General features: G+C 33.2%; 1 protein-coding gene across 1 annotated transcript in view; it reads right to left on the bottom strand.

Annotated features, from left to right (window-relative positions):
* Positions 1-24,986, bottom strand: part of ATRNL1 (attractin like 1) — an 845,855-nt gene that overhangs the window by 753,525 nt on the left and 67,344 nt on the right. Inside the window, exons 7-8 of the mRNA XM_030941431.1 lie at positions 23,112-23,199; positions 17,458-17,713 (exon numbers count right to left, since the gene is read on the bottom strand). Of these exons, the coding sequence (XP_030797291.1) occupies positions 17,458-17,713; positions 23,112-23,199 (344 nt within the window). The remainder of the gene's footprint in view (positions 1-17,457; positions 17,714-23,111; positions 23,200-24,986) is intronic.

Genomic DNA, 24,986 nt, shown 5'->3' with positions numbered 1-24,986 from the left:
CATTGTATATATATACCACTTTTTCTTTATCCATTCCTCTGTTGATGGACACTTACGTTGCTTCCAAATCTTGGCTATGATTAATAGTACTGCAACAAACATGGGAGTGTAGGTATCTCTTCACTATAATGATCTTCTTTCTTTTGGGTATGTATCTAGCAGTGAGATTGCTGGGTCATTTGGTAACTCTATTTTTAGTTTTTTGAGGAACCTCCAAACTGTTCTCCATCGTTGTACTAATTTACATTCCCACCAATAATGTATGAGGGCTCCCTTTTCTCCACATCCTTGCCAGCGTTTCTTATCATTTGTATGTCTTCTTTGAGAAATGTCTACTTAGATCCTTTGCCAATTTTTTAATCAGGTTGTTTTAAGTTGTTGTTTATATATTTTGGATATCAACCTCTTATCAGATGTTTAATTTGTGAACATTTTCCCCCTTTCCATAAAATGTCTCTTCATTCTGTTCACCCAGTTACTTATCTATGGCTTGCTTTCTTTTTTTTTTTTTTTTTTTTTTTTTTTTTTTTTTTTTTTTTTTTTTTTTTTTTTTATTATACTTTAAGTTCTAGGGTACATGTGGATAACGTGCAGGTTTGTTACATATGTATACTTATGCCATGTTGGTGTGCTGCGCCCATCAACTCGTCAGCACCCATCAATTCATCATTTATATCATGTATAACTCCCCAATGCAATCCCTCCCTCCTCCCCCCTCCCCCCTCCCCATGATAGGCCCCAGTGTGTGATGTTCCCCTTCCCAAGTCCAAGTGATCTCATTGTTCAGTTCCCACCTATGAGTGAGAACATGCGGTGTTTGGTTTTCTGTTCTTGTGACAGTTTGCTAAGAATGATGGTTTCCAGCTGCATCCATGGCCCTACAAAGGACGCAAACTCATCCTTTTTTATGGCTGCATAGTATTCCATGGTGTATATGTGCCACATTTTCTTAATCTAGTCTGTCACAGATGGACATTTGGGTTGATTCCAAGTCTTTGCTATTGTGAATAGTGCCGCAATAAACATACATGTGCATGTGTCTTTGTAGTAGAATAATTTATAATCCTTTGGGTATATACCCAGTAGTGGGATGGCTGGGTCATATGGTACATCTAGTTCTAGATCCTTGAGGAATTGCCATACTGTTTTCCATAATGGTTGAACTAGTTTACAATCCCACCAACAGTGTAAAAGTGTTCCTATTTCTCCACATCCTCTCCAACACCTGTTGTTTCCAGACTTCTTAATGATTGCCATTCTAACTGGTGTGAGATGGTATCTCATTGTGGTTTTGATTTGCATTTCTCTGATGGCAAGTGACGATGAGCATTTTTTCATGTGTCTGTTGGCTGTATGAATATCTTCTTTTGAGAAATGTCTGTTCATATCCTTTCCCCACTTTTTGATGGGGTTGTTTGTTTTTTTCTCGTATATTTGTTTGAGTTCTTTGTAGATTCTGGATATTAGCCCTTTGTCAGATGAGTAGGTTGCAAAAATTTTCTCCCATTCTGTAGGTTGCCTGTTCACTCTGATGGTAGTTTCTTTTGCTGTGCAAAAGCTCTTTAGTTTAATGAGATCCCATTTGTCAATTTTTGCTTTTGCTGCCGTTGCTTTTGGTGTTTTAGACATGAAGTCCTTGCCCATGCCTATGTCCTGAATGGTACTACCTAGATTTTCTTCTAGGGTTTTTATGGTATTAGGTCTAACATTTAAGTCTCTAATCCATCTTGAATTAATCTTCGTATAAGGGGTAAGGAAAGGATCCAGTTTCAGCTTTCTACTTATGGCTAGCCAATTTTCCCAGCACCATTTATTAAATAGGGAATCCTTTCCCCATTTCTTGTTTCTCTCAGGTTTGTCAAAGATCAGATGGCTGTAGATGTGCGGTATTATTTCTGAGGACTCTGTTCTGAATGGCAGAATTGAATAGATGAGACAGAAACTGCATAGTCTACAAAGCCCAAAATATTTACTATTTGAACTTTTACGGAACTGGTTTTCAGAACACTACCACATGTAATGTCTCTTTCTGTAGGTATCATATGCAAAGGCACATAGTGTCCAATTCCCCTTAGTTTGTGATGTTAATTTTGATCACTCAGACAAGTTATTGACAGGTTTCTCTACTGTGTAGTTATGATTTTTCTCCTGCACCTTATCAGCAATCTATAGGGGAGACTTAAATGCCATGCACATCTCATTAAAAAACTTCATATCCACTCCCACCGAATTAACATCCACTGATGATTCCCATACCAACTTTTACTATGACTTTTGCAAAATGATTTTTCAACTCCAGCTATGACAGTCTGCATTCTATGTAGAGGCTTCCCTTCTCTGTATTTGTACCTGTCTGCTTTCAGTGTAAGCTTATGCATTCCTATTTTTTCAATAGTTTTTAATGTACTTCTTTCCTAAATTATTTTAATGCTCAAATTGTCCCATGTTTTACCAATGGGATCCCCTAGAAGGTGACTCCTGTGTTCTTTTGACATGACCCATCATTTTCTTGAGCCCTTCCTTAATGTGATGTAACAAGATATACTCAGCTTATCTTTACTTTCCTTCTCTCAGTCATAGAATAAGCGAGTCCTCCAAGGAGCCCTGCTTCCTTTTCATATTACAAACCAGATCTGGGAATATGAGTGTTCTATGTGCTCACAACTACTGGGGTGTCTTAGCTTCTGGGACCTTTCAGAAGAATCTACATCTATGTATTAACCTATTTATTTATGCATCTACACATCTATGTATCTAAGTAACCATAAACTCATACTGATACCTCCAATTGCAATCCATCCAGGGCAGGATTCTTCCTTGACTTCCCCATTTCATATCTGCAGTTCTCATCTTCCACATGGAGAACTCTGGTTCCCAAAAACAATACATTTACTTATTTTTCAGTCTAAAAATATATCTAAAACAATTTCAGAATTGCTTCACCTAAACCTTCAAAAAACAAACCTGAAAGATTTGTTTACAGTCCTTCCTCACATCTACACCTAGTCTGAGAGTATATAGTCAAATACTGTGTTCAAAAATCACTTGCATTAGTTCTGTTCACTCCCTTTCAGAATGATTATCCTATTCATTTGAAACACAGTTGGGTTCATTTGTTTCAGCTTACATTGTTTTATGTTTTTCTTCCTTTTTTATTTAATCGTTCAATATTTAAATGATTAATATGCTTCTAAAAATCAATGCTTCTAAAAGTCAAGACTATTTTTTAAAAGAGTAAACACAGGTAAATATACTTTCATATCATATATTTACCATACCATTCTCTACCACCGCTTGTAAATAACCAACATATTTGTTTTCTGGTTTATCTTTCCTGTGTTCATTTTTGCTCAAATAAGCATGCATAACTATATTTTACTTCCCTTACACAAAAAGTAGTACATGTATATATATTACTACTTCATAGTGTGCATGTGTGTATATATATATAGTTGTGTATATATAGTTATATGCATAGTTTTGTGTGTGTGTGTGTGTATAAAACCTTACACTGGAGATAGTGCGCACCCTTGTTTTGCTCTTGAAGTCAATAGAAATGCTTCTTTCCATTGTGAAGTATAAGATGCTAGCTTTGGGATTGAAACATATTTATTATGTTCATATAGTAGCCATCCATTCCCATTTTCTCAAGTGCTTTTATTAGAAATGTGATTTAATAACAATGGAAATAATCACATCATTTTTCTTCTTTGACCTACTAATATAGTGAGTTTTATTAATATATTTCATAATAGTAATCCTTGGATGCCTGGTTATATATCCCACTTAATTAATGATCCTTATCTATTAATGTGTATTTATATTATTAAGTGGGATATATAACCAGGCATCCAAGGATGGTTATTATAAAATATATTAATAAAACTCCACACACATTAAGACAAGAATGTGTTGGAGTGTTCATTTTATTTAGAATTTTGTGTTGATATTTAAGGGGGAAAGGATTTATTTCATTTTTAATCATATAGATATGTAAATTTTCTATTTCTGTGTAGTGGGTTTAAATGGTAATGTTATACTTCCCTTGTAAAACAAATTTGGAAGTTTTCCTTCCTTTTTTATTCTCTGAAACAACCTACACAGCATTGAGACTATCCTGCTATTAAGATTTTGCTAAATTTATTCTGTGGTATCATCTAGGCCTGGTGCTTTCTCCACTTTTTCTATGGAAAGTGTTTTATGTACCCTTTCTATATTTATTGGGTTCAATTTGGAAAATTGCTACTTTCTATGAAATAATTCATTTCTTCAACATTTTCCAATTTAACTGCATTGGTGTACAAGATAGTCTATTATTTTAATATCCTATCAATACTAATTCTCCCTTGTCATTTCTTACTTTGTGCATTTGTGCTTGCTCTCTCGTTTCTTGATTAAATGAGCTGCTGGCTTGTCTATTTTTTTTTTTTTTCAAAACAATTAATCTATTTTTCTGTTCTTACATCATTAATTTCAGCTTTTATGTTTATTTTCCTCCTAGTTATGTAAAAAGTTATGCAGAAGTCTTTACTCGTTGTTTTAGCTATTTTTTTCTAGTTTTTTGAATTGGGAATGTGGTGCATTTATTTTCATTCATATTAATATAGTTGTTTAATATTATAAATATACTTCTGATAACTGCTCTAAATGTATCCCATACATTTTTATATGTGTTGCTTTTACTATCACTATTTTTCAGAAATTCTGTAATTTTTCCTTGTATTTCCCCATTCACCCAACAGAAAGATTTTATTTAATATTCAGTTGTTTATTTTCAATACTTCCATTCTTGGGAAACTACTAATTTTTTATATAGTCAGTCAATTTTTGTGGGTTTTCCATGTGCACTTGGGAAGATAACATTCTCTATAATCAGGCTGTATTGTTCGATATACATCCTTAACTTCAACTTTATTAGTTACATTGTTTAGATTTTTTTAGGTATTTTCTTATTTTATCTTGTCATGTATTGACAATAATGACGGACCTGTTTTGTACTGAAGTGACACTGTTTCTCTTCACTGCCTGTGGTTTTTGTTTTCTATAGGTGGTTGCTGGGTTGTCTGGTATATAGGTAAATTCTTCTAATATATATGATATCAATTTGGTGAATTGTGGGTTTTAGTAATTATAAGGTATTCTTGTCTCGTATGTTTCGATATTCCCTACTGTCTTATTGTAATCATTCACCTATGAAATCTTTATCTGTTCCTTTATTTTCACCGTTTCTGAATCAATATGTTATAAATGTCTCCTAAATAATGCATAGATTTGTGTTTTGTTTTATGCAGCAAGTTGAAATGTTTTGTTTTAATAAGCAAGTTAATCCCATTCCCATGTACTGATATTATGGTGAATCTCAACTCTGTCACAGAATTTTATGTTACAATTACTATGTGTATTATAACACATTTTTCTGAATTTTTTTCCTATTTGATATTTGCTTATTTCTTTTGGTATGTAAGAACGTTTATATCTTTGTTCCAGTGTTTTCCTTTGTGTACATACCTTTCATAGTGCCCTTAATTCTCGTCTTTCTTACCTAATTTTATTATCTGTTCTGTCAGTTTTAATCCTCAGTATACCTAGAACAATAGTCATCAGCATTTATCATGGTTCAATGGTTCCTTTTAGTTGCTTTATCACATCATGTTATAAGTAATTTACACAATAAAAAGTGTCAGTCAAAAACTACCTTTTGCAGATTCCAAAAAGAATTTAAATATAGCAAACCTCTTTGTATTAAAGAAGTGTTGGGGCATATAAACATAATAAAAAATAAAACCATATTGTTCACTCATTGAATCTTTGAATTTGAAAAAATTCATTTAGGATATCATTTCCTGAAGATCCACAGTCTGAGATTTAAGTAAATGATCAATTACACTATCACCAGAATTTACAGTCTGCTATCTGTCTCTTTGCATTGCTATTTGTCTCTCTGCATTCATCTTCTTCTTTGTGTAATAACTATGAAAGATCTTTCAACTTTTTACTAGTATGGGCAGAAAATGAAAAATTCTAAATTCTCAACTGTGTTCAACAAAAAATAAAAGTGGGCTACAATGATGGTACTTTGTCTTCTTGTATGCCTTCTTTATAGGTAATAAAACACTTTGGGCACTACAATAATACAACTAAAGGATCACAGTTTTTTCACTGTGGCATCATCTTTCTAAAAAGCTTCTGTTTTATTGTTAATTTTTAGCATAGTTGTAAATAACTGATAAGCAATGAATTCGTTCCTAAAATGATAAATAGCAAAATGCTTCAGAACATAGAAAATAACAACATTTAAATTCTACAGTGTATCTTAGATTTTTAAAAGAGTGCAACAGACCCATCTGGTAATTACAGACAGAATATTTTATTCTGATTTTTTTAACAAGTAAATGTTCTCTTTGTTCTTTGAAAGACTTCTAAGAAAAAATAAAATGTATAAAATAATAGTCTTCACAAATAGGTAGGCCTGCTCAGAAAACAAACTAAAAACTAAAATTGGGTCCAATAGACCTTGATGGAATATGAAGTGTTAAACGGCATCTTTTGATTATTATCTTTTACATATGCAGCTGTCAATGTTGTTATCTCTGATTTCCCCTTTCCTCTCCCTTCTCTCATTTTTAACTGCATTGTTTCTACTTGGACAGAACGTGTAACATTTGCACACTTAGTTGTCTACCCATATTCCCACCTTTATTTTAGTCTTAGCTCTAAAATTAAGTATGTGAAATGTTTTCCAAAAATCTTTTACCTGAAGTGTTCCCATTTATCTGTTCATTAGATGAAGCTCATTCTCCAGGACAGGGATTGGAAAATTACAGCCCATTAACTCCACCAATTGCTTTTGTAAATCAGGTTTTATTGGACATAGCCACACTCACCCTTTTATGCAATTTATACTGTTTGTATACAGTTTCAATGGAAGAACTGAGTAGTGACAACAGAGTCAACAGAATTTAGTAGGGTACAAAGCCTAAATTACTTACTATCTGAACCTTTACCTAAAAACATCTGCACACCTCTACCCTAGTATATGAATTTCTCAGGTAAGGGCACACACATACAGTATTAACTGAGTTTTTCTATGTTCAAAATTATTTTTGATAGCCTTGACACCTGAGGTACAATTTGGCAAGACATAAAACCCTTGGTCTATACTTTCTTAAGTCTCTTGAAAATTTTGTTCCATGGTTGCTTTGATCTGTATGTTGCTTTTGAAAAATCTGATACTAGTCTAATCTCTTTCTTGTAAGATATTTCATCTTTCTGCTGGAAAATCCTAAGGATTCTTTTCTTCATCTCTTAAAATGTAATAGTTTATCAGGATATGTCTCAAAATGGCTACGGTGGGTATATTTTACCAGGTACCAAACCCAAAAGCTCAAAAGCAAGGAAATGGGTAAATAAATTGTGGTAGAGTTATACAATGAATAAAATACTAAATATAAAGAAGTTAACTGTAGCAATATATAATGACATAGATGAATCTTGGTAATAATCGTGGTAAACAAAATCAAAGAAAGCCTGAGAAAATGGCATAAATACGACCTTTTTATAAAGGTCAAATACAAGCAAACCAGATGATATGTGCATGTATATGTAATAAAGCTATTTTTAAAAACAAATATACAATAAGAATTTCTGGATTTCAGAATAATGGAAAGTTGAAAACAAAAAATTCAACATTTTTTTTAAATGAACATGATTTTAAAGAGAAAACTTAAAGGAATACAGCAAATGGACTTTTTAGAAAATAAATATCCTTCCATCAAATACACTTCGGGGGTATTTTGCTAGTAAGATACAATTACTTCTATGTTGACAGCATAATAACCAAAAAAAGTTGAGTCTGAGTTAGCATAATTCAAAAAGAAATTTAAAAGAATATACAACAAAAATATTTTCTTTAATAAATAGGAAGACATACATAAATAAGGGTGCTGCGTATTAAAAAATTAGAACAGCTACTTTTGAAAGATGATAAATATATCAATCTTTAGCATTAAGAGAAAATGCAACATTAAAGATGACCATGTGATATTAAAATTTAAAAATTCAAGAATAAGCATAGTAGAAATGGAGTGAAGGATCTAATTCCGTGCTATTCTGAAATGTTTATACTTCTGCCAACATTTTTCTCCACTAATAAAGTGTGAAATCCTCTCACAAGACACTTCTTCCTCTCAGCTTCCAGAATAAGAACATATTAAGGATCATTTTGGTCAAAAGTTATATTTGAATCTCTAAAAAATCAATAGTAGCTACTGTATCAGCCAGGGTTCTGACAGGAAATAAATAATGTGCTCAAAATAAAGTATCTCATAAAAGTATAAAGTATACTTTATATATGATACTTATATTATAAAGTATCTAATAAAAGGCTATTTATAAAGGTATGACCAGGGCAATATCCTGAGACCTACCACAATAGGAAGCCTTTACCACCCATTGGCCTTAAAAAAGCAAGAGGAGGGAGTGTTTCCAGAATTCCTAGAGAATAGCTATATGAAGACACCTGACAGTTCAGCCTTCAGTAGAGCAACACAACTAACCCAAGGTTATCCAGCAGGGAGAAAGTTGGTGGAATAAAACACCTCAACCCCACTCGTCTCCCACCATCAGATCTACCATCACTGGCTCAGCCTACCTGGAAGCCAGAGGGCATGGAAACAGGATGGAAAAAAATAAAAGGTGGATGTGGAGAGAGAAATGGAGAACATCAAGCATAGCATGTTATGAGTCACCACTAGAAGGAGAATAATAATTATGTATAGTACACAATTTAAATAAGTTGGTTAATATACTAAAAACAAAGTCAAGAAACACAGATTCACACTTTTAAGGAAAGTATGCTGAAAACCCTATTTATTCATCCACAAATATTTATCAAGCATTTAATATATGGCCCTTTACTAGAAGGTATACACACAGGAGGTATGTTGCAGAATTCCTGCTCTAAAACTTCTTAGAAAAAGAATATAAATTTTTTTAGAAAAAAAAAGAGTACCCATATAAAACAGCATATATGTAATTAATAAACAATGGAAATTTATTTCTAACAGTCCGGAAACTAGGAATTTCAAAATCAAGGTGCTGGCAGATTTGGTGTCTGCTGAGAGCTACGCTCTGCTTCAAGATGGTGCTTTGTTTGCTATGCCCTCCAGAGGGGAAGAATGCTGTGTCCTCACATGACAGAAGGATGGAAGGCAAAAAGGACCCAGCTAGCTCCCTCCAGCACTTTTTATAAGGCACTAATCCATTCATGACAGCAGAGTCATCCTGACTTAATCACATCCCAAAAAGCCCCACCTCTTAATACTACCACACTGGGGATTAGGTTTCAACATGAATTTTGGAGGGGACATACTCAAACTGTAACATGTCATATTCATTTAAAAACAAAAGGACACTGGAGCTTAGAGGAAAATAAAACAACTTCCAGAAAATGAAAAGTGCAGGAAATAAAGCTGTGGATTAACAAGTCTTTTCATCACTATACAATTATGAAGGCCACTTCCACTCTGTGACAAACAAAAGCATGTGGAACCTTTACTGCAAGCTGATTCCTTCATTATACATTTTCTGGATTTTTCCAATAATTTTGAACATAAATCTTGTTGTCACTGTCACACCTAAGCACTTGACAACCTGACATCACTTTTAGAAGCTGTACTCTAGGATGCTCTCACAAACAAGTTCCCTTCCTTGGCCAGGCACAGTGGCTCATGCCTGTACTCCCAGCACTTTGGGAGGTCGAAGCAGGCAGATCACTTCAGCTCAGGAGTTCGAGACAGGCATGGCGAAACCCCATCTCTACTAAAAATACAAAAATTAGCTGGGTGCAGTGGTGCATGCCTATAATCCCAACCACTCGGAAGGCTGAGGTGGGAGGATCACTTGAACCCAGGAGGCAGAGGCTGCAGTGAGCTGAGATCGTGCCACTGCATTCCAGCCCCTGTGACAGAGTCAGACTCTGTCTCAAAAAAAAAAAAAAAAAAAAAAAACAGCACAGCTCCCTTTCAGATTTATTTGTGTATGCTTCACACAAGCTATTTTCTTAAGTATTCTGTTGTCTTACCTCTATAAACATTTTCATATTAATCAAGCCACACTGGATGACACAGTACTTTGTAATCTTAGAACTTTGGGATGTCGAAACAGGCAGATCACTTGAGCTCTGGAGTGCGAGACAGGCATGGAAAAACCCCACTTCTACTAAAAATGGGTGGGTTCTCTACTAAAAATGGGTGGGTTTTGGAGACATAGTCCATGGGACACATCAACTGACAGGGTTAATAGTTAAAGAAGAAAATTTCAGAGATTATGTGTCAACTATAGCCTAGACCCTTAAATGGCTGCCTTCTCATCCTTGTATCACTTCTCAACTCCCCTAACAGTGTTACCTACACTTTCCCAAACAAAATTCTTTCACTGAAATCGTTGTCTCATTGTCTGCTTCTGTAAAAATCCAAGCTAAAAAGGATCCTACATTTCTTGACAGTTTCTGCTCACTTTGTGCTTTCCTTTTCAAATACATTTCCTTGAAAGAGCTGGCTCCACTCATCATTTCCACTTCTACTCCTCTCATTCCCTATTAAATCCAATATTGTGAGACTTTCACCCCACCAATACACCGAAACTGTTCCTGTCAAGATCACCAATGACTGCACAGTGCTAAATTCAATGATCAGTCCTTAGTAATCATCGTACTTGAAGCATCAGCAGAATGTGGCTCTGTTGATAACTTTCCCACTTCATATTCTTTCTGCACTTGACTTACACTTCACCGTACTGTTCCTTGCTTATCTTCCTTTTCTCCCCTACCTCTTATTATTCGGGGACCCTATAGCTCAATCCTTTTATTCTCCTTTTTATCTACAACCACTTCATTAGTGATCTGATCTAGTCTCTTGGCTTTAAGAACTCCCAAGAACTCCCAAATTTACACCTTCAGCCCAAATCATTCTCTCTAGGACTCCAGTAAGAATATGGTACTTTACTAGAAAGTATACACACAAGGAGCTATACAGCAGAATTCCTGCTCTAAAACTTCTTAGAAAAAGAATATAAATTTAAAAAAAAAAAGAGCACCTATAGCAGCATATATATCCACAACTGTCTGCTTAACATTTTCTCTTTGACATCTAGTGGCTATCTCACGTACAACATGTCCAAACTCAACTTCTCATCTTCAAAACACCTTCGCCCCAAACCTGCTTCACAATCTTCTACATATCAGTTGATGGCAATTTCATCTTTCCAGCTGCTCAGGCCAAAAATTTTGCAATCACCCTTGGTTTCTCTCTTTTATCTCACACTCTACATCTAAACCCTCAGCAAACACTACTGGCTCTACTTTTTTAAAAAACCAAACAAATCAACTAATTCTCACCATCATTTTTGGACCAGATTACTGTTAACAACTTCCTAACTATCCTCTTCCTGTTCTTTCTTCCATAAAGTTTATTTACAACATGCAGCCAAAACAATTCACATAAAAATTATCTCATTTGCTCTGATCAAAATCTTGCAGTGTTTCCCCATTTCACTCAGATGAAAGACAAAGGTCATACAAAAACCTGGTGATCTAGCTCCTTATTACTTTTCTAATCTCATCGCTTAAGTTTTATTCTCCTGCTGTCACTCTTCTCTAGACTCCATATTATCCCTTAAACATGCCATACATGTTCTCACCTTACAGTCTTTGTACTAGCTGTTCCCACTTCCAAGGAACACCATTCTCCCAGATATCTACGCAGCAAACTCCTTCATTCCTTTAAGTCTTTGCTCAAAATTCACTTTCTCATTCAGGCCTATCCTGGCCTTCCTATTTTAAAATGTAGCCACCTCCCACCCTCAGTAGTTTCAACTGCCTTACCTTGCTCTATTTCTAAAAAACGTATTATCTACCAACAAATCATATGCATGCTTATTATGTTTATTATACGTATGCCTGTGCTAGAAATAAGTCCTGCAAAGGTAACGCTAAATGCCTGATGCACCATTTGCTGATATCCATTACTGCATGTTCCTAGAATCAAATAGAACCAGAAATGTACTCCTATAAGCCACAAACTCAATCCAATGTTTGGAGGTACTCCTAAGCTCAATAGATACCCTAAAAAACATGAAACAGTGATGTCAATGCCATAAACAGCTATAGATATCTACAGTCTCAACAGTTAGAAAGTATTCTCTAGTATCTTAGATTATTTTAATGTTAATGCATAATGCTCAAACTAACATAATTAAAGATAAGTAAATTAGATGGTTTCTTTGTTCTAGATCAGATTATGACAAAATCTCCAAGGAGATTTCATAGTACTGGTACAGAACCAGCAACACCTCACAATTATTTGCAATGTTATTAAAAGTTGAGTAAGTGATCATTTTGAGGTATGTTAAGTGAAAGTTTATCTCTTTTTAAAATGTCTACATTATGGTGAAATCAATATCCTTCATCAGAATATATTTCAGAGTAAATTTTTAATCTAGTAAAACACCCTGTTTTCATGAATTATCCTGCTATATTTTTGGCTTACTTTTCAGTTACCTTCCCCACAATACTAGTTAAAAAGATAATCTGTTTTTTAATACAAAAACATTTAGGTTCTTAATTTTCAAGAAACTTCAAACATGTAAGGATATTTAAAGTAAATCCAACCTGCATTTCGGTAGCTGATACCATTAAAATCAGTCAGGAAAAAGAGGCTAAACTAGCATCACAGCATAGTAGTTCTAAAAAAAAAAAAAAAAAGAAAAGAAAAACACAGAAAACTAGTCTCTGTGGAGATAACAAGCATTTACTTTATAAATAAGATAATAAATCACCCCTTCCTTATATTCAAAGCAGCCCTACTTAATACAGGATCATTCCCTAAAGTAGCACTTTTCTATAGTGAACTTAATTATTCTGATAGCATCTTTAAACTGCATTTACCCATCCTTTTGTACTCTTTTCTTTGAAAGTACTATAGATTATCTTATGACACCACATACTTTCAACATGCAAGCAGCAAATTCAAAATGCATTAGGGATAAGTAAAGTAATATATTAATTTTTCTACTAAGAAATAATTTTACAAAAAGTTTGTTGGGTTTTGCTTTGTACTTCGATAATTCACAGAATGTTAAACTGCTCATGGTTTATCTATTATTCTTATAAAACTCATCAATAATGTATTCTTCCCATTTTCATCTTACACTACACTCTTAAGTATGCCTGACAAGTAATACAGTTAGTAAGACAAAAATCAAGCCAAAAATACCCTACTGATAAATTTATTTAGACACAGTATTTTGGTTGTAAAATAAGCCAAAAGAAACTCAATATAAAAATATGTTTAGATTATCTAAAACAGAATTGGCATTCTATAATCAGATTATCCCAAATCAAACAAAAATCTACCAGTAGATGAATATATCAACTAACAACCTATATCAATATTTATCACTAATAGTTGATCAGAATAAACCCATCGTGCTTTCCTGGCCACCCTCGGAAAGCATAACCACCATTACATCTGATGGCTGAATGGGACGAACATTCAATAAAGGAAACTATGAAGCACATGAAATATATTCGGCAAACTGTGAATTATAAACTATATTCAGTAAGGATGACATATACTAATCAGGTGGCCTAGAGATTCCATTTTAATGGCCAACATTGAAGGTGGGCCCATGTAGGTATAAGATTAGAGAGTATCTATATAAAGTCAAGATCCTTGAAGATGTACATCCTCAATGAAAAAGTGAGTTTTTAAAAATATGCTCCGTGGAGGCAGACAGATAGCATCTATTTCAGCCTTGGTTCCACATAAACAAAACAACTGTTCCCCCTGGGAACTTTGGGCCATTTACTAGATATCATGCTACTTTGGGGCATGAATTTTCCCTATATATAATGTCCAAAAAAAAATTATATGCCAAATTTCAATTTAAGTTGGATCAGGGTTGCTAGGGCCCTAGAAGCATACTCTCTCTCTCTTAAGAGCAGGTGTAGGCAAAGTAATGCCCAAAGGCTAAATCTAGCCCACCACCTGTTTTTGTAAATAAATTTTTATTGAACATAACCATGCCCATTTGTTTATGTATTGTCTATGGCAACTTTCATGCTACAAGGCAGAGTTAATTAGTTGTGACAGAAATTGTATGACCAATAAAGCCTAAGATATTTACTATCTGGTCCTTTATAGAAGCCTTTTGCTGACCCCTGTAAATAAATGTAATACTTACTGTTTAATTTATTTATAATATAAAATGTTATAATTATTATTATATCATCGTGCTTGAAACAAAACAAAAATAACTAAAACAGTGGGAAACAGTATCCTATAAATTGGAGGCTGATCAAAGAATAAGAGTATTGCTTAACTTTAGACTAAGTTAAGTACTCATTTTAAAATTTCAAAAGTCAAAACCTGTGTTTCAAGGACAAACATGGTGACAGTTTAGTTCTGAATCTCCCCCATCTTCCCTGGAAAAAGAAATAGAAAACAAAAGGAAAACACGCGGAAAGTGGATGAAGTGAAAGGAAAAGAAAATTACATTTCCAGAGAAATTATGAGGGTAAAAAAATAAAATTCCTCATAAAGTCCAGATTAAGTATGAACATACAAACATCAAGTGCAACCAAAAGAGAGAAACAGAAGCAGCCACAAAATTGCTGAAAGGGTGATGAGAAACAAGTAGCATAGAAGAAACTAATGGAAGCAGATCTCAAAACTTACCATACCCATCCCACAAAAAAATAAAACAAAGTAAGGGGAAGGGGAGCCCTAAACGTGTGAAGAGGTATAATTAAAAGCAAACCAACAAAAAAGGCAAGAATGACTTTTGAAAATATAAGACATGCACAGAAAATTTATAGAAAAAAAGGAATCACAAAGCAAAATTCAACTCTCTCTTGTATGCAAGAAATACATTTTTTTAAAAAGTGATTCTAAAACACTAAACAATCATAACCATAAAGGGATAAGCAAAGGTATACTAGGAAAAGACTGACCAAAAAAACAAAACAATGGCAATATTAATAATGGATGAGGTAGAATTCAGGGCAAGAAAACATTAAACAACAAATCACTTTATAATATTAAGTAATACAATTTACAATAAACACATAACAGTTATTAATATATGTAATAGCAACTTCTATAAAACATAAATTCCAGAATATATAAGGAGAAACAGGAAAAATAGACTAACACTTTAAAATTTTACTTCAACTTTCACAGCAAGATAGATCAAGAACAAAAAATACTAAGTCAGTAATAGAAGGCCTAACAATATAATCACTAAAGTCAATATTATAAATAAATAATATCAAATTCCATACCTTGATATTATTGGATTTATCTTCTTCTCAAGTGCCTATCAAATATTTATGAAAACTGAGCCACAAAGAAAATTTTAATAAATTTAAAAAGTAGAAATAATACCAACAACATTTCCTGAGCACTATAAAACCAAAAATTAATAGCAAAATCAGAAAATTGTCTTTCTACAGAGAACATCTGTTAACTGATTCAAAAGTTGGAATAACTCAGCCACACATCTGCCTCAACATTATCATGAGTTTGTTATGACAATAATGTATGTAAGCAAGCGTATTCAACGTAGCATTGCTTATTAACCATTACCCTCCAACGTGTTCCCATCAATAGCCATTCTCCTCTGATTACTTCTATTTTCTCAGTAAAATAAGAACTAAGGTCATCAATTGAGAGTGATGATAGAGAAGGAAGTGTCTGAAACTTGAGGAGAGAGGAAAAGGTATGAAATAGTCATCCAGAAGAGCTGGGAGAGAGACCAAGCTAGACTGGCAAAAGTTTCAGGTGTCATTAAGGGCCAACTTGACATAAGTAATTACTAACTTACAGCTAAGTAAGTACCAGACATCATTTAAAAAAAAACAACTTGAGAATGGTAATTATGAAATTTAAAGCTGGGTAGGTTTAGAAGTATGGGTAGGGTTAGAAGTACAGATAAAAAAGGTAGGGTTAGAAATATGGACAAAAAAGAGTGAGAGAGTGGAAAAACTGATAGTCTCAACAGACTAAAGGCTCTGGTAAGGTCAAAGAATTGTCAGAGTGTGGGCACTAGAAATAGTAAGCTGGAGAGATGAGTGGTACTTGAAAAGTAAGGTATTTCAAATGGAAATCATGGACTCATTGTACTGGAATAACAAGGTCTAGAACGTAACAATGGAGAGAGTGGCTCAAGGAGGATGGAAAACAAAATCTTTGGTAGATCAAGAAATTGAAAGGCCAGGTAGGAGAAGTACTCAAGTGCATATTTACAACATAAAAATATCTGCCTTATGTATTCTGGACACAGTGACAGTAAGCCAGAAACTAAAATCCTCAAGAAATAAAACACAGCCATCTGAGAGCAAAAGATGAGTGCAGGAAGGTGAAGTAATAGGTGTTATATTCTGATGATGTAAGAGTCAAAGCCAGGCAGTTTAAAGGAGGAGGAATTGAGAATACAGTGAAAATGGCAACAAGAAGTAAAGGGGATATATAACCCACCTTCAACCCAGCTGTACTGAGAATATGTAAACAAAAACAGCCATCACTTGAAAGGACTGCAAGGGAAACAGTGGAATATTTTGAAGGGGAGTCTCGGTCAGGAAACGAGTTTTCTCATTAAGTCTGCACAAGGACTCTAAATAGTTGTATATATAGTTGTCCATACACAAAAGAGCCAAGAATTTGAGTTCATAATACTGGCCAGAGCCAGAAAAGAATTATTTTCTTGAATCTGAATAACCACCATGGGGTATATATTTGTAAACAAACTAAAAACAATAAAAAAGGTTACCACTGTTTTAAAAAATGTTATAAATAATTCAAAAAAATTAGGTACCAGGAAAACAAAAAGGAGTAAAAGTATAGTACAGAAACTCACATGCAGATTGCCCTAGTCACCTTCACCTTCACGTAACAGATAATAATCTCTTGTAGAAGCCAGCAGACTACCCTTGAGAAGCTGACTTTAAAGAAGTAATACATACATAAAGATATAGCAGTAAGATTAGAAATAGAATGCTAAAAATGAAAAATCCTGAAATCGTGCAATGCATAGTAAAGAGATTGGGACAGTTTCATTGCTTGGTTCATAAATAAAATCCAAAGAAATAGCACCACCTACTGGAATTTCACATATTTTTTTAAAATTCACAAATCTTAGAAAATGAGACTATAATGTAATATTTCCCCTCATTTGGTTAGAAAGGTAACCTTAAATATTAAAGAACAAAATCTAACATAATCAAAAAAGTTTATATTAAAAATTACCAATTCTCAGCTTATAATTTCAATCTCAAATAACTCACCATTTTGACTAAATTAATATGAAGATTTTATTAAAGAGAAAAACATTAAAGAAGATTTTATTAAAGAGAAAAACATTCCCAATCAATAAAAAAATTACAATTTTTAAGTAACTCACAGATATGGTATTCCTGTATGCTGCTTGTATAACCATATATTGCAGAATATCCAAATATTATGATCATGACAACATCTCTACTATCCAACTCCATAATATGTGCTGAATGTCCCTCCACAGCATACTGCTGACCATGTCCAAGAACAGTAGGAGTTTTTGTACTCCATGACTGACTATGTATGTTAAAAACCCATAATTCATCTGTGACATTGCCATCATTTGTTTCAATTCTGCCTCCATACATAAAGATGTTTTCCTGTAAATTAAAATACATATATTAATAGACAAAATAATGTTATATCTTAACACATATTAATTAAAAATAAAGGTTAAATTTACATAAAATTTTAGTAATTGCTCACAACATGCATAAGGCATTGTTCTTATTTGTAAAAAGTAATAAGAACACATGAATAATGACAACTAATGCTTTTATATACAAAAAGGAGGGAAAGAGCAAAGCTTTCAAAAAGCTACTTTAAAATACATTTTTTAACTATTACATTATATACTCAATTAAGTATGCTTTTAATTATCATACAGGAAGAGAACACTAAACTACCGCTTTAAGAATGGAAAACACAATAAGCTAATCAAGAACTTAAAATTTATGGGTGAGGTAGTCCTATAACAAAGAATAGTGTACTCCTCCCATATAACTGAAGAGTAACCAACTAAGTTGCTGATTAATGTTACTCATAGTCTTTTCAATATTCGAATCATCTGAGTCCCCAGTGGTTACGTTTGAATTTTACCATCTCCTTGTACTGCTTTGTGCTATTCTCAGTTATGCATTGTTTTCATCAAGTGCTCTTCACCAAAAAGGCATATCACATTTGTGCATCACATAGAGTACACCTCTGTTACCATTTCTAATGGCTATGGACAGACACCATGTGCCTTCAGTTCACCTTTGGTAAATCCTTGCAGAACTTTTAAATTATACAAATTATTTCAAATGTATATGATGGAAATAAATGGTACATAAATGATGTAAATTATTATTATTTCAACAAATTAGAAATAGAAAAAAAATTTTCCAACCTGACAAAAGATATTTAAGGAAACCCACAGCTAACATTATACCTAACAGTGAAAGACTAGATACATTTCCCTAAGGTCAGGAACAAGATAAGCATGCCTGCTTTTGCCACTTATATTCAACTTTATACTGGATGTTCCAGCTAGAGGAAAAACTAAATAAAGACATCCAGCTTGGAAAGAAGTAGTAAAATATTTCTCTTTGCAGATGATCTGATATTGTATATAGAAAAGTCCTTAAAAATAAAAAAAAAAAAAACACTTAGAGCTAATAAATGAATCAGCAATATTACAGAACATAAGATCAATGTACAAAAAGTAAATTACAATTCCATACACTTGGAATGAACAACCCAAAAATGAAATTGGGAAAATAATTACATTGACAGAAGTATCCAAAAGAATAAAATATTTATGAATAAATTTAATAAAGGAAGTCCAAAACTTATACTCTGAAAATTACAAAACACTGTTTAAATAAATTTTTAAAAGATATAAATAAATGAAAAGATCCCATGTTTATGGGTCTGAAGACTTAACATTGTTAAGATAATACTCTCCAAATTGATTAAGAGGATAGTACTCTCCAAATTGATCTCAGATTCAACACAATCCCTATCAAAATCTCAGCTGGCTTCTTTGTAGAAACTGACAAATTGATTCCAAAATTCATATGAAATTGCAAGGGATGCAGAACATCAGAACATTCTTGTAAAAGAACAAAACTGGAGTAGTCACACTTCTCAAAAACTTACTGCAAAGCAAAAGTAATCAAGATAGGCTGGGCATGGTGGCTCACGACTATAATCCCAGCACTTTGAAAGTCTGAGGCAAGTGGATCACTTGAGGTCAGGAGTTCAAAACCAGCCTGGCCAACATGGTGAAACCCTATCTCTACTAAAACTACAAAAAAAATAGCTGGGCATGGTGGCAGGCACCTATAATCCCAGCTACTCAGGAGGCTGAGGCAGGATAATCGCTTGAACCCAGGAGGCGGAGGTTGCAGTAAGCCGAGATTACACCACTACACTCCAGCCTGGGTGATAGAGCAAGACTCTGTCTCAAAAAAAAAAAAAGTAATCAAGACAGAGTGATACTGGGATAAATCAATGGAATAGAACTGAGAGTCCAGAAATAAACCCATACATCTAAGGCCAATTGATTTTTGACAAGAGTACCAAGACTATTCAAAGATAAAAAAACAGGTCTTGTGAACAAATGGTGCTAGAACTGGATAGTCAGATGCAAAAAAAAAAAAAATGAACTTGCACCCTTACTGCATACTATATACAAAACGTAACTCAAAATAGGTCAAACAACTAAATGCAAGAATCAAAGCTATAAAACTCTTAAAAGAAAAAAAATTGGGTTAAGTCTTTATGACCTGAGATTTGGCAGTGAATTATTAAATACGACACCAAAACACAAGCAATAAAAGGAAAAAAAGCTAAATGGGACTTTATCAAAATAAAGTCCAATTTTTTGTGTGTAAAGCGATAACATCAAGAAAGTGAAAACAGCACACGAAATGGGTGAAAATATTTGCAAATTATATACCTGATAATGGCTTGCATCTAGAACATATAAAGAATTCTTACAACTCAATAATAAAAAGACAACCTAATTTTAAAATAAGCAAAGGACTTGAACAGACATTTCTCCAAAGACAATATACAAATGGCCAAAAAGCACACAAAAAGATGCCCAACATCATTAGTTAACAGGGAAATACAAATCAAAACCACAATGAGATAATACCTCACCCCACTAGGATGGCAATAATCAAAAAAGAAGATACTATTAAGTGTTGGCAAGGATGTATAGAAATAGAAACCTTCATATATGGCTGGTGGGAATGTAAAATGATGCAGCAACTTTGGGAAACATTCTGTCAGTTCTTCAAAAAGTTAATTTGACCCAGTAAGTCCACCCTTATATATATACCCAAAAGAAATGAAAACATATGTCCAGACAAAATCTTACACAGAAATGTTGTTAGTAGCATTATTCATAATAGCCAAAAGGTGGAAACAACTCAAATGTCCCCAACCAATAAATAAACATGTTATATATCCATACAATGTAATACTATTTAGCCATAAAAAGGAATGAAGAAGTATTAATACATTCTACAACATGGATAAACCTTGAAATTATGCTAAGTGAAATATGGTAATCATAAAATATATAGTATATGACTTCATTTATATGAAATGTCCAGCATAGACCAATATATAGAGAAAGAAAGTAGCTTTGTGACTGCTTAAGGCTAGGGAAGATGAGGAAGTCTGGGGTGATACCTAAAGGGTACAAAGTTTCTTTGTGAAGTGGTGAAAATATTCTAAAAGTGATTACACAACTCTGCAATCTTACACAAATATGCAACAAATGGTTGCACAACTCTGAATATACTAAAAACCACTGAATTGTACACTTTAAATGAGTGAACTGTATGGTATATCAATTATATCTCATTAAAGGGAAATAAAGAAAAATAGGACAAAAAATGTATGTATATGTTTTCATACGTAGAAATATTTTTATTTTACTTTTACAACACACAAATGCATGGATAAACAGGTGGTAGTTTGTTCTTTATACTGCTCCCATGCTTTCCAATTTTTTTTACAACAGCACAGAAAACATACAAATTCATACTTAGATGGCCTAGCCAAAGGCCACAAAATACATGAATTTTTATTGATTCAAAATGAAAACCAATTAATGTCCTGTCATTTTAATCATGCTAGATTTATGAATCCCACAAATACATAAAAATAACTAATGTCAATACAATCCCTGTCAAAACCCCAACATTTTTGCAGGAATAGAAAACTCAATCCTAAAATTCATATAGACTTTCAAGGGGCCCTGAATAGCCAAAACAATCTTGAAAAATAAAAACAAAGTAGGAAGTATTACACTTCTTAACTTCAAAACTTATTAAAAAGCTACAGTAATCAAAATAGTAAGGTACTAGCATAAAGACAGACACATAGATCAATAGAATAAAATAGAGAGTCCAGAAAAAAAAAAACCCTCATATATATGGTCAAATGACTTTCAGCTAGGGTGCCAAGACCATTTAATGGGAAAAAGGCAGTTTTTTTTTAAACAAATGATGTTGGGGAAACTGGCTATCCACAGGCAAAGGAATGAAAATGGACCCTTACATCAGACACAATTAACTCAAAATGCAACAAAAACCTAAACCTAAGAACTAAAACTTTAAAACTCTTAAGCGAAAATATAGAGGAAAAGCTTCATGACATTGGATCTAGCAATGATTTCTTGTATATGACACAAAAGCATAGGTAACAAAAGAAAAAATAGATAAATTAAACTATATCAAAATTAAAAATTTTGTGCATCAGAGAACACTCTCCACAAAGTGAAAAGACAGCCCATAAAGGGGAAAAATATCTGGAAATCATATTCTGATAAAGTGTTAATACCATAATATATAAAGAGCTCCTCCAACTCAATAACCAAACAAAACAACCCAATTCAAAACTGACAAAAGACCTGAATAGACATTTCTCCAAAGAGGATATACAAATAGCCAATAAGCACTTGAAAACATGTTTAACATCATTAATCGTTAGAGAAATGCAAATCAAAATCACAGTGAGATACTTGTTAGGTCGATTATCAAAAAAACAAAAACAGAAAATAACAAGTGTTGACAAGGCTGTGGACAAACTGGAACCCCTGTGCACTACTGGTGGAAATTTAAGATGATGCAGTCATAGTGAAACACACTATGGCAATGCTAAAAAAAAAAAAAAAAAAAAAAAAATTAAACATAGAATTACCATAAGATTTAGAAATTCCACTTCTGGGTATACACCAAAAAAAAATGAAAACAGAGACTCAGATAGTTGTACACATATGTTCATAGAAACATTATTCACAATGGCCAAAAGATGGAAGCTATCTAAGTGTCCATCAACAGATGGATAGATAAACAAAATGTGGTATATACACATAATGGAATATTTATTCAGCTTTAGAAGGAAGGACGTTCTGACACATGATACAACATGGATGATCCTTGAAGATAGTGTGCTAAGGGAAACAAATCAGTCATAAAAGGACAAATAATATACGATCCATTTACATGAGGTACCTAGAGCAGTTAAATTCACAGAGACAGAAAAGTAGATTGGTCATTTCAAGAGGATAAGGGAAGAGGGGAATGAGAAGTTACTGCTTCAGTTTTGCAAGACGAAAAGTGTTCTGAAGATAATGGTGGCCATGGTTACACAACAATGTCAATGTACTTAATGCCACTGAATTCTATACTTAAAAATAGTTAAAATGGTCAATTTTATGTTACATGTATTTCGCCATAATTTTTTAAGTGATTGACTAGGCATAAAGTAATAGACAAAAACTCAATCTTATTTCTTTACATGTCATGTGGGGGATAGTTCTAAAATCTATTCTTTTACTAAAAGCATAAGAGTATGTGGTATCTCAAGTTATTATGACCCATATAATCTATTGCTCTCATTAAATGTTTGAAATAAATCTGAGATTTAGTATTTTTTACCCTATAGTAAACTATCAAAAACAAAATCTGATTAAAATTTAAAAAGCAGGAGCCATACCTGATATAAAGCAAGAGAGTGTCCATATCTCTGGAGAGGTCCCCTTGATAGAGTTCCTACATTCCATATACTGCTTTCTAAATTGTAACTAAAAGCAAGAAAAGAAAATAACTTCATAAGCTAAGATTCATTTTTGTTTTTTTAATTTTCACATGCTTTTTATTCACTTGTGTCCAAGTACTCATTAAATTCAGAGTTACAACTAATAAATTCATAATTTATGTGCCATATTAGAAATTTTTAATAAAGACTCATTTAAGATATACCTACACTAAATTAGGATTCAATCTCCTAAATGTATAATATACATTAACTTCACTAGGATATTTATTACTGGAATTAATTGTCCAACTGCCTTTAATAATTTCAATCAATTAAGCTAAACAACAGTGAACTGACTGTATTTTTTAATTTTTTTTCTTAAAGCCAGGTTTCCTTCTTGGGAACAGCTGAAAATTCTCTCCATTTGTTTTAGGTATTTATTTTTATTCCTTTTTTTTTTCAGTTGGCCTGATACTTATAAAAATTTTTTAATGATAAATTTAAGTTGTACATATATGGTATACCTATGATATTTTGATATATGTATAGAATGTGTAATGATCAAATCAGGGTAATTAGAATATCTATTACCTCAAACATTTATCTCTTCTTTGTGTTGGGAGCATAACATTTCTTCTCTTCTAGCTATTTTGAAATATATAATAAATTGTTAACTATAATTTCCCTACTTTACTATCAAATACTAGAAGTTATTCCTTCTATCTAATTGCTTTTTGGTACTCATTAACCAACTTCTCTTTGTCTCCTTCTCCCCGCTTCCCTTCTCATGCTGTGATAACCACTATTCTACTCTCCATCTATATGAAATCAACTTTTAGAGCTCTGACATTTGAGTGAAGACACGCAATATTTGTCTCTCTGTGCCTGGTTTATTTCACTTAAAATGACTTCCAGTTCCATTCATATTGCTGCAAATACGAGATTTCATTTGGAGGGGGCTAAATAATATTCCACTGTGTATATATACCACATTTTCTTTATCAATTTATCAGTTGATGGACAAATGTTGATTCCATATTATGGCTATTGTAAATAGTGCTGCAATAAACATGAGAGTGCAGATATCACTTTGATATACTGATTTACTTTCTTTTGGCTACATATCTAGCAGTGGGTTTGCTGGATCATATAGTAATTCTATTTTCAGTTTGAGGAACCTCTGCACTATTTACCATAAGGACTGTGTTACTTTACATACCCACACACTTATCTTAGCATTATATAAATTAACCAATAAGCATCTATTTCCTATGCACAAATATAGCTTGTTTACTGATTTTTTTAAGATTGTATAAAATGAATTTGGTGGTATAGAAGCTTCCATAAAAATAAGTTATGGCTGGATTATGTAACATAAAAAGAAAATTTGCATTTTTTTCTACTGGTGTAATACATATGAAAACAGAAGTCCCAAACTATGAATCTCAAATGCTTATATTCTATGCTCAAATCTCCTCCATTTGCTAAAATATACAAAAGGAAGCATCCAGCCAAGAAATAGGGGCCTGTTTTAAGTTAAGAAGCTTGCTATCAATTGTTATCTCCCCACTTCTCTTTCTTCCTTCAATGAATTAGGAAAGGCAACGAAGTGCCCAAGTGCCCCTTCACAAGAAGGGTAAGGGTTACCAAATTTGTCTGCAGCATTGTTTATTTCCTACCTTGGAGTTGTAAAATAAATGTGTATGATACAAATGAGGAAATATAATCAGAACACAACTTCCACAGATTCATACCACTAGTCCACCCATCTACCACTATCTGCAGCCAACACACTGCTTTCCAAGTTATCACAAATTAGGGCTGTACAACCTA

The sequence above is a fragment of the Rhinopithecus roxellana genome, chromosome 11 (genome assembly GCF_007565055.1).
Source record: "Rhinopithecus roxellana isolate Shanxi Qingling chromosome 11, ASM756505v1, whole genome shotgun sequence".
NCBI lineage: Eukaryota > Metazoa > Chordata > Mammalia > Primates > Cercopithecidae > Rhinopithecus > Rhinopithecus roxellana.
This window is presented reverse-complemented; position numbering and strand designations above follow the sequence as displayed.